Source organism: Schistocerca cancellata, chromosome 1 (assembly GCF_023864275.1).
Source record: "Schistocerca cancellata isolate TAMUIC-IGC-003103 chromosome 1, iqSchCanc2.1, whole genome shotgun sequence".
NCBI lineage: Eukaryota > Metazoa > Arthropoda > Insecta > Orthoptera > Acrididae > Schistocerca > Schistocerca cancellata.
In genome coordinates, this window is record NC_064626.1 from 1,171,299,005 (window position 1) to 1,171,317,038 (window position 18,034).

Here is an 18,034-nt window from a genome sequence, read left to right on the forward strand (position 1 = left end):
CTTTTGAGTTCGGCAACGGTGGAGCTTACTTTAGCAAGAGTTTCGGGTTGACACCATATTGCCCATTAGACATGTCACACACACACACATACATACACACACACACACACACACACACACACAAAACTGCTTCTAAACAAATCTTTATTATTAACGGCTTGAATGTCGCCCTGTTCCAGTTGCGGGTTGCCTTCTGACAGCTTCGAGAAGTAATAAAAATTTGATTTTCAGTATTTTACATAATTATTTACCAAATTTAAAAATCTGTAATGTTGTCATATCTTGCTCATAAAAGCTATGCAACAAAATTTTTTGTTGCTCCTGCAAGCCTTAAGTTAAACATTAGTTTACTCGTCTTGAATAGTAAGGGGCGATCTGTATTAATTAAGTTAAACGTTAAACACAGTAAGTATAATATTATTTCTTGAGACCGTGTATGTCACGGCGCGCAAATTAGCAACACTGTATTCATACAGTGTTTGAGAATACGAGCACTTAGCGACTACCAAAAAATTTTACACATAATTTTGAGCCTTTTCGAAACTTTTTCTCTCTGAAATCCCTGCCCCCTCCCCAAAAAATAACGAAACGAGAAAAATTTATAGCTTGCTGCATCTTCGCTGTTCGTGATTTATGAATGTATTTTGCATAACCCCCCTCGCCCCCCCCCCCCCCCCCCGCCATAAAGACTATAATCGGAACAACTACGTCTACTAGCAGAGTAGAAAGTATAGCTAAAAAGCAATACATCATAAATATGCAACTCGCGAAATGTAGTAGCTAGGAAAAATGTTATTTTTCACAGGCCAGCTGCAGCCTCTAATCTGCTGTCGATGATGCAACTATACCCTGACTGAAAATTCAAATATGTATCATGCTAATTGAAGATGGATTACAGCCAGAAACGCGTCTTAGCTTTACTAAAAATAGTTAACAAAGTGGCTGGTCGCTGTATTTATTAAAATAACCAGCTATTCCCGTGGCTGCGCTAGCATATCAGTAGTTAAGTTATGACGAGTGTTGTCCTGATTAGGCAAGCTAGTAATTTGTAAATGTGTATACAGTGGTGTAGAGAAGTATGAAAAAAATGCATGCGGTGCGGGTATGTAGCCACATAATAAATACGCTTTTGTTATTTTCCTGTATGTCGAATCTGAACGCATGCATTATATTTTCTAATTATACAAGGTGTATAAAAAAGAATCATCCGATTAAAAAAAAAAGAAAAAAAAGAAGAACCTACTAGGTTATCCGAGATATATGAGTGAAAACGTACTGTTGGAAAGAGCAAACTCTCGAGTTTTACGTGGTTCCCGCTAGGTAGCAGCAGTGTGCGCCCACTTCATTTCTAGTAAAAATAATGTCGGGACAACAGAAAGCGTTTTGTTTTCTACGTTTTGCACAGCGCGGGTCAATAATAACCGTTCAGCCTGACTTTCGTAATAGGTATGGTGTGGGTCCTCCTACAGCACATATGATTAGACGATGGCATGAACAATTCCGAGAAACAGGCTGTTTGCGTAGAGCCGTAGACCGTCCTCGAGTGTCTGACACAGACGTCGTACGTATCCGCCATAGTTTCACAAGGAGTCCGTAGAAATCCGTTCGTCGTGCAGCTCGACAGCTCAACATGCCCCCATGTCCGTCTGGCGTGTGTTGCGTCGACGTTTATATATGAAACCATACAAAATTCAGCTACTGCAATCTCTTCGCGAAGGTGACAAACAACAACGTGTAGAGTTCCATAATTTTGTTCTTGGCAAGATGGAGGATAACACTTTCTTCCATGCTTAGTGTTTAGCGATGAGGCAACATTCCATTTAAATGGAAAGGTGAACCATCATAACGTGAGAATATGGGGTACGGAACAACCACATGAAGTTGTACAACATGAGAGGGACTCTCCAAAATATAATGTGTTTCGTGCAGTTTCACGGGAAGAGATGTATGGTGCATTTTCCTTTGCCGAGAACACTGTTACAGGAAGCACATATCTCGATATGCTTGAGAACTTTCTTTTCCCACAGTTGGAGACAGATTCGAATGACTTCATTTACCAATAGCATGGGGCACCGCCACAATGGCATCTGGAAGTGCGGGAATTTTCAAATCAAAGGATTAGTGAACGATGGATTGGTAGCTCTGGAGCGAATGATTCAGCCTTACATTGCCGACCTCCAGGGTCACTGGACCTGACTGTATGTGATCAATTTTTGTAGGGATTTATAAAAGACTTTGTTTATGTGCCTCCGTTACCAACAACAATAACAGCAGCTGTGGAAGTTGTAACTCAAGACATGCTCGCTGCCGTGTGGGAACAATTTGAATACCGCATTGACATATGCCCTGCAGCTCAAGGGGGGGATATTGAACACCTATGAAAAGATATAAAAAAACTTTTTTAGTTTCTCGTTCATCAAAAAACAAAATTCATTTTATTTTTTAGTAGTTTCAGAAATATAGATGTGCCAAATCGGATGATTGTTTTTGATACACCCTGTATTTAAAAAAACGCCTCGATTCACTTCATTTGTAGAGAAGCAGAGTCCGTAGAGGTCCGTCCGGCTCACCAAGCACTGGCTGCGAGTTTTTTCCACCAGAGAAAAATATGCCAACCCTTTCTTCCTTCCATTTCAACGCATTATAGCGCCTACATTTTTGATCCATCCCCCAACATGAATAATTTATAAATAACATAATCAATTAATAGATCGTAATGAAATTAAGCCTCATAAAAACCATCTCACGTTACACGTGTAAAGATGGCACGCCTCTCTGTTTGTCGTAGAGCCTTTAAATGTCGCCGTCGTTGTGGGTCTTCAAGCGTCTCGGCAGCTGTAAGAGACGCTTGAAGCTCGGCGTCTAAAATGCGACGGGCTAGTGTGACTGTAATGGTGTCTCTGTAGCTCTTAAGGTAGCCTGACGTTCTGCATCGAAGTTCCGGCGGATGTGAGGTTGTATTGTATTGTGTGTTAACCGGGGTCCTAGAAACGACGGAGAAGCTCCGTCCCCGCCGCAGCCGCAGTGGTCCACAACCCCACGACGACTACCACAGTCCACTTCACCCCTCCGCGCCCCACACCGAACCACTCTTTCAGGGTTATTGTGCGGTTCGGCCCCCGGTGGACTCCCTATCCGTCCCCCCGCCCTTCAGGGAACGTCTCACACTAGACGAGTGTAACCCCTGCAACCCCTATTTTGCGTGGTAGAGTAATGGTATGGTGGTGTACGCTTGCGTTAGACCGCACCGCTAACTGACCGGGCTGAACGTGAGGTTACTCCGAGGTTAGTTGGATTCGGGTAACTTTCACAGCTCTAACTCTCTTAGAACGTTGTATCTCCTCTAAATCAGATTTGCGACGCTTATTGCAATAATTTTAAATATGGTTCTCGGACCTACAGTCGGATTTTATTGCTGTATTCCACAAAAGCTCTCCAGTTATGCGAGATGGTGTAACAACTCAGTATCATAAACCACACCCACAATAACACTGGTATTTGCACTATCACGTAATACTCTATAGACACAGCGCCGTCTGCTTACCACTCACATATGTGATATTTAAAAATTTTAATAACCCTCAAAAAGGTACAACTTTCTAAAGTAGCCCATGATCTTTCTTAGACTTCAAGCTATCTCCATACCAAATACCACCGGAATTGGTTTAGCGGTAGAGTCGTGAAAACGTAACAGAGTGAATTACTTTAACAATTAATGATACTGGTATTCCTATGCATTAAATAAGTTGACAATTGAATAATCATGGTAATGATTACGTTGAATCGTATTACGTAGAACATATCAAACAATAAAAACATTTTTTGAAATATGACAAAGTTCAGAAGTGAAAGAGCAAATATTTTTCCTTAATTCGCTTAATATTCCTCAAATCAGTAAGTATCTTGTACTATACACTTTGTGAAGTAGTCTATATTCATCCTTAGGATTCAAGCTTTCCCGTGCCAAATTTTATTGATATCGGTTCACCAGTTTAGTCATGAAAACGTAACGGACCGTGTTTATTCCACATTTATAATACACTCAAGCTCCAAAAGGAACTGGTATAGGCATGCGTATTCAAGTACAGATATGTGTAAACAAGCAGAATACGGCGCTGCGGTCGACAACAAGTATCTGGTGCAGTTGTTAGCTACTGCTACTACAATGGCAGGTTATCAAGCTTCAAGTGAGTTTGAACGTGGTGTTACAGTCGGCGCACGAGCGATGGGACACAGCATCTCCGAGGTAGCGATGAAGGGGGGATTTCCCCGTACGACCATTTTACGAGTTTACCGCTAAAACACCAAATCTCCGACATCACTGCGGCCGGAAAAAGATCCTGCAAGAACGGGACCAATGATGACTGAAGAGAATCGTTCAACGTGACAGAAGTGCAACCCTTCCGCAAATTGCTCCAGATTTCAATGCTGGGCCATCAGCAAGTGTTCGCGTGCGAAACATTCAACGAAACATCATCTATATGGGCTTTCGGTGACGAAGGCCCATTCGTGTACCCTTGATGACTGCACGACACAAAACTTCACGCCTTGCTTGAGCCAGTCAACACCGACAATGGACTGTTGATCGCCGGAAACATGTTGCCTGGTCGGACGAGTCTCGTTTCAAATTGCATCGTGCGGATGGACGGGGGAGACAACCTCATGAATCCATGGACCTTGCATGTCAGCTGGGAACTGTTCAAGCTGGTGCAAGCTCTGTTATAGCGTGGAGTGCGTGCAGTTGAAGTGATTTGGGACCCCTGATATGTCTACATACGACTCTGACAGATGGCACGTACGTAAGCATCCTGTCTGATCACCTGCATCCTTTCATGTTCATTGTGCATTACGATGGAGCTGGGCAATTTCAGCAGGACAATCCTTCACCCCACACGTCCAGAATTGCTACAGAGTGACTCCAGGAACATTCTTCTGAGTAAACACCTGCGCTGGCCACCCAACTCCCCAGACATGAATATTACTGGGCATATCTGGGATGCCTGGCAACGTGTTGTTCAGAAGAGATCTCCACCCCCTCGTACTCTTGCGGATTTATGGCCAGCCTTGCAGGATTCATTGTGTCAATTCTCTCCAGAACTACTTCAGAGATTAGTCGAGTCAATGCCACGTCGTGTTGCGGCACTTCTGCGTGCTCGCAGGGGCACTGCATGATGTTAGGCAAGTGTACCAGTTTCTTTGGCTCTTCAGTGTATTATTCCATATGCGGGTTGTATTCTTTAGATCAAGAAATATGTCGTGCTTCACGCTTTCTACGGTAGCCTATGTTGTTCCTCAGCGTTCAAGCTATCACATTACCAGATTACATCAAAATCGGTTCAGCGGTTTACTCTGAAAACGTAACAGACAGTTTCTTTCGCATTTATAATATTAGTGTGGATATAATGCACAGCCAAGGACCTCAGTAGCCAGCAAAATAGATAAATTATTATTGTTAACGTAATTAGAGTTTTGCGTCTTCACCGAGCGAGGTGGCGCAGTGGTTAGCACACTGGACTCGCATTCGGGAGGACGACGGTTCAATCCCGTCTCCGGCCATCCTGATTTAGGTTTTCCGTGATTTCCCTAAATCGCTTCAGGCAAATGCCGGGATGGTTCCTTTGAAAGGGCACGGCCGATTTCCTTCCCCATCCTACCCTCATCCGAGCTTGCGCTCCGTCTCTAATGACCTCGTTGTCGACGGGACGTTAAACACTAATCTCCTCCTTTTGCGTCTTCAACCATAAAGGTATTGCATTCCGATCTCAGCGCCAACGTATGTTTAACAGATAAATTAAGTTGTAAAATAATCAGACGTTTAAAACTTTCTTATACTTGGGGGTTGATGATCGGGTTTGGGGTTACTGGTGGTGACTGACTGAAAGAGAGCACCATTGATTGTGTTTCCAAGAAACTTTAGGCAAAAGGATTTAGCTTTTCTGGATGGTCGTCACATTAAGTCGCAGACACTCATTTACTTTGGTCTCAACAAACGTAACGCCGAATCTTGTTGCCCCACAAATGTCGCATCTCATTCTGTGTGCTAAGAAGAGAGCCCGGTCAGGGGCAAAGAAATACACTCCTGGAAATTGAAATAAGAACACCGTGACTTCATTGTCCCAGGAAGGGGAAACTTTATTGACACATTCCTGGGGTCAGATACATCACATGATCACACTGACAGAACCACAGGCACATAGACACAGGCAACAGAGCATGCACAATGTCGACACTAGTACAGTGTATATCCACCTTTCGCAGCAATGCAGGCTGCTATTCTCCCATGGAGACGATCGTAGAGATGCTGGACGTAGTCCAGTGGAACGGCTTGCCATGCCATTTCCACCTGGCGCCTCAGTTGGACCAGCGTTCGTGCTGGACGTGCAGACCGCGTGAGACGACGCTTCATCCAGTCCCAAACATGCTCAATGGGGGACAGATCCGGAGATCTTGCTGGCCAGGGTAGTTGACTTACACCTTCTAGAGCACGTTGGGTGGCACGGGATACATGCGGACGTGCATTGTCCTGTTGGAACAGCAAGTTCCCTTGCCGGTCTAGGAATGGTAGAACGATGGGTTCGATGACGGTTTGGATGTCCCCTCGACGATCACCAGTGGTGTACGGCCAGTGTAGGAGATCGCTCCCCACACTATGATGCCGGGTGTTGGCCCTGTGTGCCTCGGTCGTATGCAGTCCTGATTGTGGCGCTCACCTGCACGGCGCCAAACACGCATACGACCATCATTGGCACCAAGGCAGAAGCGACTCTCATCGCTGAAGACGACACGTCTCCATTCGTCCCTCCATTCACGCCTGTCGCGACACCACTGGAGGCGGGCTGCACGATGTTGGGGCGTGAGCGGAAGACGGCCTAACGGTGTGCGGGACCGTAGCCCAGCTTCATGGAGACGGTTGCGAATGGTCCTCGCCGATACCCCAGGAGCAACAGTGTCCCTAATTTGCTGGGAAGTGGCGGTGCGGTCCCCTACGGCACTGCGTAGGATCCTACGGTCTTGGCGTGCATCCGTGCGTCGCTGCGGTCCGGTCCCAGGTCGACGGGCACGTGCACCTTCCGCTACCAGTGTTAAAAGACTGCGATGGAGCTCCGTATGCCACGGCAAACTGGCTGACACTGACGGCGGCGGTGCACAAATGCTGCGCAGCTAGCGCCATTCGACGGCCAACACCGCGGTTCCTGGTGTGTCCGCTGTGCCGTGCGTGTGATCATTGCTTGTACAGTCCTCTCGCAGTGTCCGGAGCAAGTATGGTGGGTCTGACACACCGGTGTCAATGTGTTCTTTTTTCCATTTCCAGGAGTGTAGGTCACAGAGCTTCTGTGTAGCCATCTCGTTTTAAGGGGTTTTTCTAAAGAGTTTGACGTGTGTGCTTTGACACGACGTCTGTCGATTCTATATCCTGCTCGCTCCCCTCTCGGAAACTGGGGTACAGACTTTATTCATTACAGAACTATCAAGTATGTCTAGAAATGATTGGCTGCCATTATACTAAATCTTGTAGTACTGCCGAATGAAACGGGAGACACTGTGTCTTTAGTAAGCGTCACATAACTTGTGTTTTTAGCGTTCCAGACCTCAACTGATAAAAACGGAACCCTTATACTTTTATAGGATCACTTTGTATTCCGTCTGTCTGTCTGTCTATCAGTTTCTCAGGAACAGATAGAGAGAGGTACCAAGTTGAAATGTGCATCACATAAGGTCTTTCGTTTCCTTGGCTGTGTGAAAAATTTAAGCTTCTAAGACGTCACAGTCATTTTGATACTGGCAAAATCGCTCACCAAAACCTATAGTGTACTTCTCGTTTGCCTAAAATCATGGAATTTGACAAGAAGCAGGGTTTCACAATACAAAATCCGAAAATCGTTTATTTGTAATTATATCACTTATAAAATATTTTTTTTACCGTTTGTTGTCCATTTGTCTGTCTGTGAAGACACTTTTTTCTCGGAATCAGGTAGAGATGTTAAGTTAAAAGTTATGTGAAATACTGAAGTCTACGTTCTATAAGCGGTGTAAAAAATTTAAATTTGTAATTTAATGAAATCAAAAGCTGTGACCATTTTTGTCACATATTTTGAAGCAAACTCATTGGTTGAAACCTTTAAGATCTGTCAGTCTTCGTTTTAAGCTACCGTTGGCCACGCGACGATGTGGAAGTCACCAGAAACAACACGTGTTCCTAATTCCACGTTAAACTGTAGGTCCCCTTTCCCCAGTTGGATAACTGGTTCGGGTTAGGGACTCGCAAATCGCTGAAGTGGCGTCCAATAGAAAGACTTGTACCAGGCCATTGAGCCACACGAAATTATTATTATTATCTGTATATATGGGCCAACAGCCTTGCCGCAGAGGTAACACCGGTTCCCGTCAGATCACCGAAGTTAAACGCTGTCAGACTGGGCTAGTACTTGGGTGGGTGACCATCCGACCTGCCTTCGCCCTCTCTCTATCCACCTCATCCTCTTCCTCTCTCTCTAGCCATCCCCCATATCTCTCGTATCCGCGCCTACTGTCTGCGAAATGTGGTCTGCATACAGTTAGTAGTAAATAAGTAATAAATTTAAACGTCTTGCTTTCGGTTTTTATGAAGTCGTATCTCCTATAATAAGTGTCGTACAATGATGTAATGTTTCCGGTACATTCAGTGATATATGCGAATAGTGTCTGCAAAATGTGTCACGAATACAGTTTGTGGTAAAGGAATGATAATTTAAACGCCGTGCTTCATGTGGCAGTTTTACTACATGAACAGTGAAAATGTAGTAAGCCACGAACATTTTTTGCTTTCTGCATTTTGTGGCGGTTGACAGCGAGAAGAAGTTTCTTAGATGTTTGAAATTATGTGTAAAATTTGTTGCAAGTCTCTAAGTCCTCTCATTCTCAAATAATGGGTAACTAAAGTATGGGTACTATCGCGTCGCGGGCTACACTACTTTTTCACCCTCACTCCCATCCCTTTCATAGGCTGGTGGTTCTTACCCCACCAACCTCAATAGAGGGGATTGGTCTCATCAGCGCCAGACATAAATGTCGGACCTTACTAATCAACTGTATGCATAAAACTATCAACAAAGACACACCGAGCTTAATCAAGAACGTAATGCTAAATTGGAAGCCATGCAGTATAATGCCACCCATTAACGTGAAAGACGATTACTGTTTATGAAGTAAAAATCCACGCAGTGGACACCAAATGAAAAAGCTACTCCTTATGTTTCCAATCTAGACTGCCATAAAAATGCGAAGGAACTGTTAATCAGAACTCAGGGAGAAGTTGTAGTCTAATTCACAATCGATTTATTGATTTTAAACAAGACAAGACAACAAAATTATTAAAGAAACATCATACAAAAAATAATTATTTAACAAAAGCCTTACTAAAATGGGATCTATGGTGGACAAAGTGATCTGCTGGGGATCGACACATGACACTAACCAGAACACTTCATACACGTGAATCCAGGTTATGGCATCAAACTACGCCACCATCAAGCATCTATATTCTACCATACAAAAAAAAAAAAAGGAAAAATATGGTTCTAAAGGGCAGGCAGCGAATACTTTACCATCCTACTGGTCAAGGCGCCACACTACGATGCGTCCGGCGACTGAAGTCATGGACGGCGGCAATCTATAATTAAATGTCCGCAGCGTGTGGTCGTGCGGTAGCGTTCTCGCTTGCCGCGCCCGGGTTCCCGGGTTCGATTCCCGGCGGGGTCAGGGATTTTCTTTAGGTTAGTTAGGTTTAAGTAGTTCTGAGTTCTAGGGGACTGATGACCATGGATGTTAAGTCCCATAGTGCTCAGAGCCATTTTTCTGTTATTAAATGCGCGTTCCCGAAAAATGCAAGTACACGGTCTCGCGTTTGGTTAATTCAGAATGCAGGTACTTCCAAAAAATGTTCAAATGTGTGTGAAACCTCATGGGACTTAACTGCCAAGATCATCAGTCCCTAAGCTTACACACTACCTAACCTAAATTATCCTAAGAACAAACACACACACCCATGCCTGAGGGAGGACTCGAACCTCTGCCGGAATCAGCCGCACAGTCTATGACTGCAGCGCCTTAGACAGCTTGGCTAATCTCGCATGGCAGGTACTTCCCTAAGAACCTCTGAAACCCTGACAGATGCCAGCGTGCAGGTGGATCCGTTTGCTGGTCTGCCAAACCGATTTGACTCCGTGCCATGACTGTGCATGTCGGAATACGTCAAATGTTTAGAAGGCCGACTCAAGACAAATAAGTACACCCACGCATCACTCGTTGTGACCGTGACGATATAAGCAGTACCTCTGATGGTTCAGAAAGTGACTGGCACAGGCTCTAAGTCGCGCCCTAGTAAAGGACACAAGTCTCACCATGTCGGTAGAGACCTGCAGTTCTTTACTAGCGAAGCGCCAGTATAAGAGACTTGTACAAGAGTCGAACTCCCTTTCTTTGTGTTGCCTCCTCAGCTCAGTTCCGAAAGCACATTTCTTTTTTTTTGACTTCCCCCAATTTCACACAAGCCAATCACGAGTTGGAGCCCGGCATTCTAAGTTTGGTGAATGGTCTTTGCACAGCAAACCGATTTGACCAATCAGAGACTTAAAGTTAATTGGCAGAAAACGGAAAAAAATCAGCTTTGCGGCCTCTTTCCCACACGTTTGCCATGTTTTTTTGCTAAAACAATACAGGGTGGAAGCACAGCCCTCCATAAACAGCTTGTTATCTCCCCTGTTGCGTCCATTTCAAAGTTTGCAAAGAACAGCCATAAACTAGCATTGACAAAACATGTTTTGAAACAGAGTCTGCACATCTGGGGGCCAGTTTTCCTGTCCCACGGACATTTGCAGAACGTTTACAATTTTTTTGGCGGCTTCCTCGCTAACAAAGCCTACAGTGTGCTGTCGGCGACTTTTCGGTGCTAGCCTGTATACCTGGACGTCTGTCCCTTCCCGTGGCGCCAAGCTTAATGTGTTTCTGCACAATACAACCGGGCATGGGGACGTCCGGAAATGTCTCTTCATCGTTCTCCAGAAAAAAACGCGCTTTGTCGCCCCACCAACGACTTGCTTTTACTGCAGTTGTTTAAGTTGGCACCCTGTTCCTTTAAACGCAGGTAAAGCCTACCGTATTTCTTTCCGTAGAGCACGCAAACAAGACCATAAACTGCTGCCCACCATTTCATCACAATGTATGAAGTCAAATCGCCGTAGATCGTACTCCCTACACCAAATCAGAAATGAGAGTGCCCTGCAATTTCTCAAACGAACCTATGATACCAATAAACTTTCGCCATATTAGACTCTACTACTGCGAGTTCAGTTACATATGAGTATGACAAACTGACAACATCCATCCACCTTATACCAACGCGAAAATCTACAGTTTTCTCACAACAGATGGTAGAAAAAACAGAGTCATTCAAAAATACCCTCAAGCAAAGTGAAATACAATCTGGCGAAATATCCGTAGCTCTGTATTGCCATCACGTGACCTGTCTATATCATTTCTAATCGTCAACGACAAAGTTCCAACCAATGAGAAACTCCACAACATCCATACAAGATCCACACCCACGTGTACGAAATGTCGTCATGTGGACACCTTAATTTACATTTTCACCTGTGGTACAGCTGGACTGCTCACGTCGCACATGCGAAGCATACAGGTGATAACTGACCGCGAGGTTCTGCATGATGTCGACATCATGGCAGTTGACCAGATCAGAAAAAATACGATATCCCCACAAGAAGCAAAATGCTGCCATTTGGATTTTAGGTCACACCACTGCTTATGTTATCAATCATTATCATACAATGCACATGAAGAATACTGTGCATGTATGGAATACGTACATGCAAAGATAAGAGGCTAAAGAGATTACACTGACACATATGGTATTATGTTGAAAATTATGATGCAGATATGAATCAATTTATTTAAATCAGTATTTAGTACAAAACAATGTATCACAAGAACATGAACAAACTAGCAAAATTTACAGTACTATCCTCTGTTAATATAATTATCATTTCTTATTTTTCCCTTTCTTTGGAAAAGAGCCAGTTTTAGTTTGTACAAGAAGACATTTTAAATCATCAGAAGATTACTTGTCATCTACCTGAATACATATATCACTTGCCATACAGACGTGGCACTATTCTTTTAGTTGCAGAAAAGACTAAGAAAAATACAAGAAGACAAAAAAGAATATTACTCTTTCACAACTATTCAGGAGAAGATTATTTTGTGAACAATGGCAGCGTATTGTTTGAAATTTAACAGCTCCTGTCTCTACCATTACATATATCAAAATCCTTTATTTATATGCAAAACTAATATAACCTTCAACAAGAATATTCAAGATTTGAAAACTAAATAGCCCAGTGTGGTTTATTACATTGGTGTGAGGAATACTAAACATTCTAAAAGGCTATTTCATAAGATCCATGTGTTGTCACCTGTACATAAATGATTGACTTATCCTGTAGTTCAACGGTGTAAATGGGACAGTTAACTACAAGGAAAAGAATTATTCAATTGTATACAGTGAAAAATAATAATTTTGGTAAAGAAGGCTTTGACACCGATGATCCTCCACATGTTGGACGATGTCAACCGTCATTACTCGATTAGCTTTTCGGCTTGGGGCTGAAACATGACGACTTGCCTTCCCCTCGTCTGTCTGTCGTTCCTGCTCTGTCTAGTCACTACAGACGGTAGCGTTATTTGGCAGCTCGTAACTCTGACGTATCTACCATCCAGAACAACAATGATGGGTTCAAGGTTAATCTAGACGTCCATAAGTTCTAACAGGAGTAACTGACGGTAAAAGCAGTGGGCGACAGCGTGGTAGAGAGTCAAGATGTGCACAGTTACATATGGCACCATATGCAGCGTCGCTATTTGCTGCGGAAGGCCTTAGTGACCTAACAGGTGCACACACAATTGTCTTCGGACAGCGTCCTCACAATCACGGCACCAAAGAAGGCTCTCCCACCAGCAGAGGGCGGTGAGCGAGTAGTACAAGTTGTGCTGTCGGGTGTTCCAGCAATGACCAACCAGCAACAGCAGCAGAGAGGAGAGAAGATGGACCAGTGAATAATCCATTGCTGGTGTCCAAACTAAGTTTTGTATTGATTGATTGATTATTTTTTGTATTGTCATTGTTCTTTCGTTCAAGAAATGTAACACTTCATTTTTCTGCTTCTCATAATGGATTTGTTATGTATGTGAAAGACTGCGTACAAAGATTTTTGAATAACTTTCGTTTTATATAAGTTTAAAACTATGTTTCATACACAACTATTTGAAGAATGCATTTTGTATACTGTTTGTAGTGATGCATAATTCTCACATTGTAAGACTCATAGTATTTGTATTGATGTTCAGTAAACACTTTCAATAGTGAAAAAGAGTGACTCTTTCCAGACAGCAAATAATATGAGTACTAAGTTTGGTTGAAGTCATTCGAGTGATTTAGGGGTAGATGTGGCCCGTGCATACATACACTATGTGATCAAAAGTATCCGGACACTTGGCTGAAAATGACTTGCAAGTTTGTCGCGCCCTCCATGCATAATGCTGGAATTCAATATGGTGTTGGTCCACCCTTAGCTTTGATGGCAGCTTCCACTCTCGCAGGCATACGTTCAATCAGTTGCTGAAAGGTTTCTTGGGGAACGGCAGCCCATTCTTCATGGAGCGCTTAACTGACGAGAGGTATCGATTTTGGTTGGTAAGGCCTGGCACGAATTCGGCGTTTCAAAACATCCCAAAGATATTCTGTAGGATTCAGGTCAGAACTCTCTCAGGCCAGTCCATTACACGGATGTTATTGTCGAGTAGCCACTCCGCCACAGGCTGTGCATTATGAACAGATGCTCGATCGTGTTGAAAGATGCAATCGCCATCCCCGAATTGCTCTTCAACAGTGGGAAGCAAGAAGGTGCTTAAAACATCAATGTAGGCCTGCACTGTGATAGTGCCACCCAAAACAACAAGGGTGCAAGCCCCCTTCATGAAAAGCACGACCACACCACAACACCACCGCATCCGAATTTTACTGTTGGCACTACACACTCTGGCAGATGACATTCACCAGGCATTCGCCATACCCACACCCTGCCGTCGGATCGCCACACTGTGTACCGTGATTTGTCACTCCAAACAATGTTTTTCCACTGTTCACTCGTCCAATGTTTACGCTCCTTACACGAAGCGAGGCGTCGTTTGGCATTTACCAGTGTGATGTGTGGCTTAAGAGCAGCTACTCACCCATGAAATCCGAGTTTTCTCACCTCCCGCCTGATTGTCATAGTACTTGTAGTGGATCCTGATGCAGTTTGGAATTCCTGTTTGATGGTGTGGATAGATGTCTGCATATTAGACACTAGGACCCTCTTCAACTGTTGGTGGTCTCTGTCAGTCAACAGACGAGGTCGACTTGTACGCTTTTAGTGCTGCACGTGTCCCTTCACGTTTCCTCTTCACTATCACATCGGAAACAGTGGACCTAGAGATGTTTACGAGAGTGGAAATGTCGCTTACAGATGTATGACGTAAGTGACACCCAATCACCTGACCACGTTCGAAGTCCGTGAGTTCTACGGTGCGCCCAATTCTGCTCTCACGATGTCTAATGACTACTGAAGTCGCTGATACAGAGTACCCGGTAGCACAATCCACCTAATACGAAAAACGTATGTTTTTGGGGGTGTCCGGATACTTTTGATCACATAGTGTACATACATACATACATATGTACATCCATTCTTATAATTTGTATGCTCTGTAAATTATTGACATGGCGTATATGAGGGGGGTTTAAAAAACTGGAATTATTTATTTAGTGGAAAATACTGCTCACTTTTATTCAAATTCCACTACAGACTTCAAAGTAATCTCCCTCAGACACGATACAACGATTCCAGCGTTCAGTCCAATGTTCAAAATACTCCCTGAAGCCCCTTTTTGATGGTCTGTTGAGTACATCCAAAGCTTGTTTGTTTAGTTGTCAACCACCCCGAAAATAACGACGCCAAAGCTCTTTTCTCACGGCAGGAAACAGGTGGAAGTCACACGGCACTAGGTCCAGTAAATAAGGTGGATCTGGCATGCCCTGAGTGCCTGATTCTGTGATTGTTTCTTGAGTCTCAATGGCACGAGGAGCCAGTGTATTATCCTGTTAAAGGATCCATCCCATTTGAGCAATATGTGGTCTTTTTGTTGCGCGTTTCCTCCTTAATGGCCTCCTCAATATCTCAGAATAGTAATTCCCAGTAACAGTACATTGCTCATTCACCCCATGATCGTATACAACACCTTGCGTATCGAAGTAGATGAGATGCATGACTTTCCCTGTACTTTGTTGACTTTGACCTTTTTGGCTCTTGGACTTTAAGGAAGTTTGCTTTGGGCACTGTCCCGCTTTTTCTCTGGAGTATTATGATGAAAGCACGATTCGTCGCATGTGATGACTTTATCCAAAAAATCTGGTTCTCGCTGAAGCATTCGCTTCCATTGTTGACCCGTCGTCACACGGTGAGCCTTCTGTTCGTCACTGATCACACGAGGCACCCACTTTGCCGCAACTTTTTTGTACTTCGTACAATGTCTTCAGCTGATCTGTAGGACATATACATAATCTCTGTAATCTTTGTTAACGATATATGACTGTCTTCCCACAGCATGACATCAGTGGTGCTGACACTGGTTTTAGTCTTCGAAGTTGACGGCCTTCCCAGGCATGGAGCTTCGGCAAGATCATTTTTACCCTCCCGAAATCGTTTATGTCACTCAAAAAATTTGTATTTTCCCTGTGGCTTGCTCTTTGTAGGCTTGCTGCAACATTTCCAATGTTTGTGATGGAGTTTTGTCAAGCAGAACGCAAAATCTAATAGACACGCTCTGCTGCAACTTGAGATCCATATTGGGTATAGTAAACACGCACGTACGCTTTCCCTGCTTCCCTCCAACTGCGTAGCGCCAGCCGACTGACTCGTGTGGTATTACATTACTCAAGGTCAGACCTTTCCGGTACTGCCAACACCAATCTCAAGCGCGGGCGCATTAAAATGCAAAAAAAAAAAAAAAGAAAAAAAATAAAAAATCCGGTTATTTTTTGACACCACCTTGTACTGTTGTGTTGAACTGTCAAAGGAAGAATAAATAAAAAATGAAGTACACAAATAAAATCAAGGAAATATCAAGTTATGTGAAATTTTCTTGAAGCTACAGGCTTGTTTGCAGCATGATTCACCCAGAATAGAAATAAGTAAGCGTCAGAATGCTTCTAACGGTCACTGTACTCACACTTTGCATATCGAAGTGCAGGACACTGGCGAGGTAGAGGGGCAGTGAGGAGATGTAGAGATAGAAGGTCCAGTCAAAGGTCACCATGATGGCGACGAGGGCCCACAGCGCCGGGGTCGTCAGCACGCTCCTCCACGGCACGGGCAGTCGCTTCTGCAACGTTAACGACACGCACAGTGGAGACTCTCTTCCGTGAACATGAGAAACAGCTGCGGAGCATGCTGGTCGCTTTCCTAAGTGTGGAGAGTTGCACATAAAATACAGGCATGCAAAGTGTAGTAGAAAAGCACTGAAACGTGGATCCCAAGATGAACGAGGAAGTAACCTCCTGTGCGTCTGCACTCAAGTCCAGGAGATAGGACCAGTTCTAAAGAAAACCCCGTTTTACACATTTCTGGTCAAAATCGACTACTCATAGTGCGTGCGCCTTGCGTGCCTGCGAGTAAACCAGCATCCAACCACGACGCGAGTGTAAATCGGCAGCCAACCAAGACGCGAGTGCGTATATGGCGTCAATGATCTATGGATTGTGCCGAGTATGGAGTTCTAAATATCCGAGTATGATGCACGCTGCGCATGCGCAGAGAGACAAGGGAATCTGGGGACATCTGCTAACGTCGGAAATTATAACATAATTTTTCTGGTCTACATCTACATCTACATTTATACTCCGCAAGCCACCCAACGGTGTGTGGCGGAGGGCACTTTACGTGCCACTGTCATTATCTCCCTTTCCTGTTCCAGTCGCGTATGGTTCGCGGGAAGAACGACTGTCTGAAAGCCTCCGTGCGCGCTCTAATCTCTCTAATTTTACATTCGTGATCTCCTCGGGAGGTATAAGTAGGGGGAAGCAATATATTCGATACCTCATCCAGAAACGCACCCTCTCGAAACCTGGCGAGCAAGCTACACCGCGATGCAGAGCGCCTCTCTTGCAGAGTCTGCCACTTGAGTTTGTTAAACATCTCCGTAACACTATCACGGTTACCAAATAACCCTGTGACGAAACGCGCCGCTCTTCTTTGGATCTTCTCTATCTCCTCCGTCAACCCGATCTGGTACGGATCCCACACTGATGAGCAATACTCAAGTATAGGTCGAACGAGTATTTTGTAAGCCACCTCCTTTGTTGATGGACTACATTTTCTAAGGACTCTCCCAATGAATCTCAACCTGGTACCCGCCTTACCAACAATTAATTTTATATGATCATTCCACTTCAAATCGTTCCGCACGCATACTCCCAGATATTTTACAGAAGTAACTGCTACCAGTGTTTGTTCCGCTATCATATAATCAAACAATAAAGGATCCTTCTTTCTATGTATTCGCAATACATTACATTTGTCTATGTTAAGGGTCAGTTGCCACTCCCTGCACCAAGTGCCTATTCGCTGCAGATCTTCCTGCATTTCGCTACAATTTTCTAATGCTGCAACTTCTCTGTATACTACAGCATCATCCGCGAAAAGCCGCATGGAACTTCCGACACTATCTACTAGGTCATTTATATATATGATAGAGCTCACTCCCATTTTACCAACTGATTTTGTGCTTCCGTTTCTTCTTAATCTTTATTATATTTTTTGCTTTGTTCTCGTGGCACATTGAAAAGTTACAGGATGTCCTGGTATTCTTTCCTACTAACGTTCTCCTACGAGAGATACGAACTATCTGAAAGCAAGAAGTATTTACGTTTTGCAGAGAAAATGCA

The 18,034-nt window shown here is 44.0% G+C and overlaps 1 protein-coding gene across 1 annotated transcript in view; it reads right to left on the reverse strand.

The window, feature by feature from the left end:
* The window catches only part of LOC126163380 (sialin-like), a 161,056-nt gene that overhangs the window by 30,957 nt on the left and 112,065 nt on the right, over window positions 1–18,034 (reverse strand). Inside the window, exon 6 of the mRNA XM_049920172.1 lies at window positions 16,321–16,473. Coding sequence (XP_049776129.1) covers window positions 16,321–16,473 — 153 coding nt within the window. The remainder of the gene's footprint in view (window positions 1–16,320; window positions 16,474–18,034) is intronic.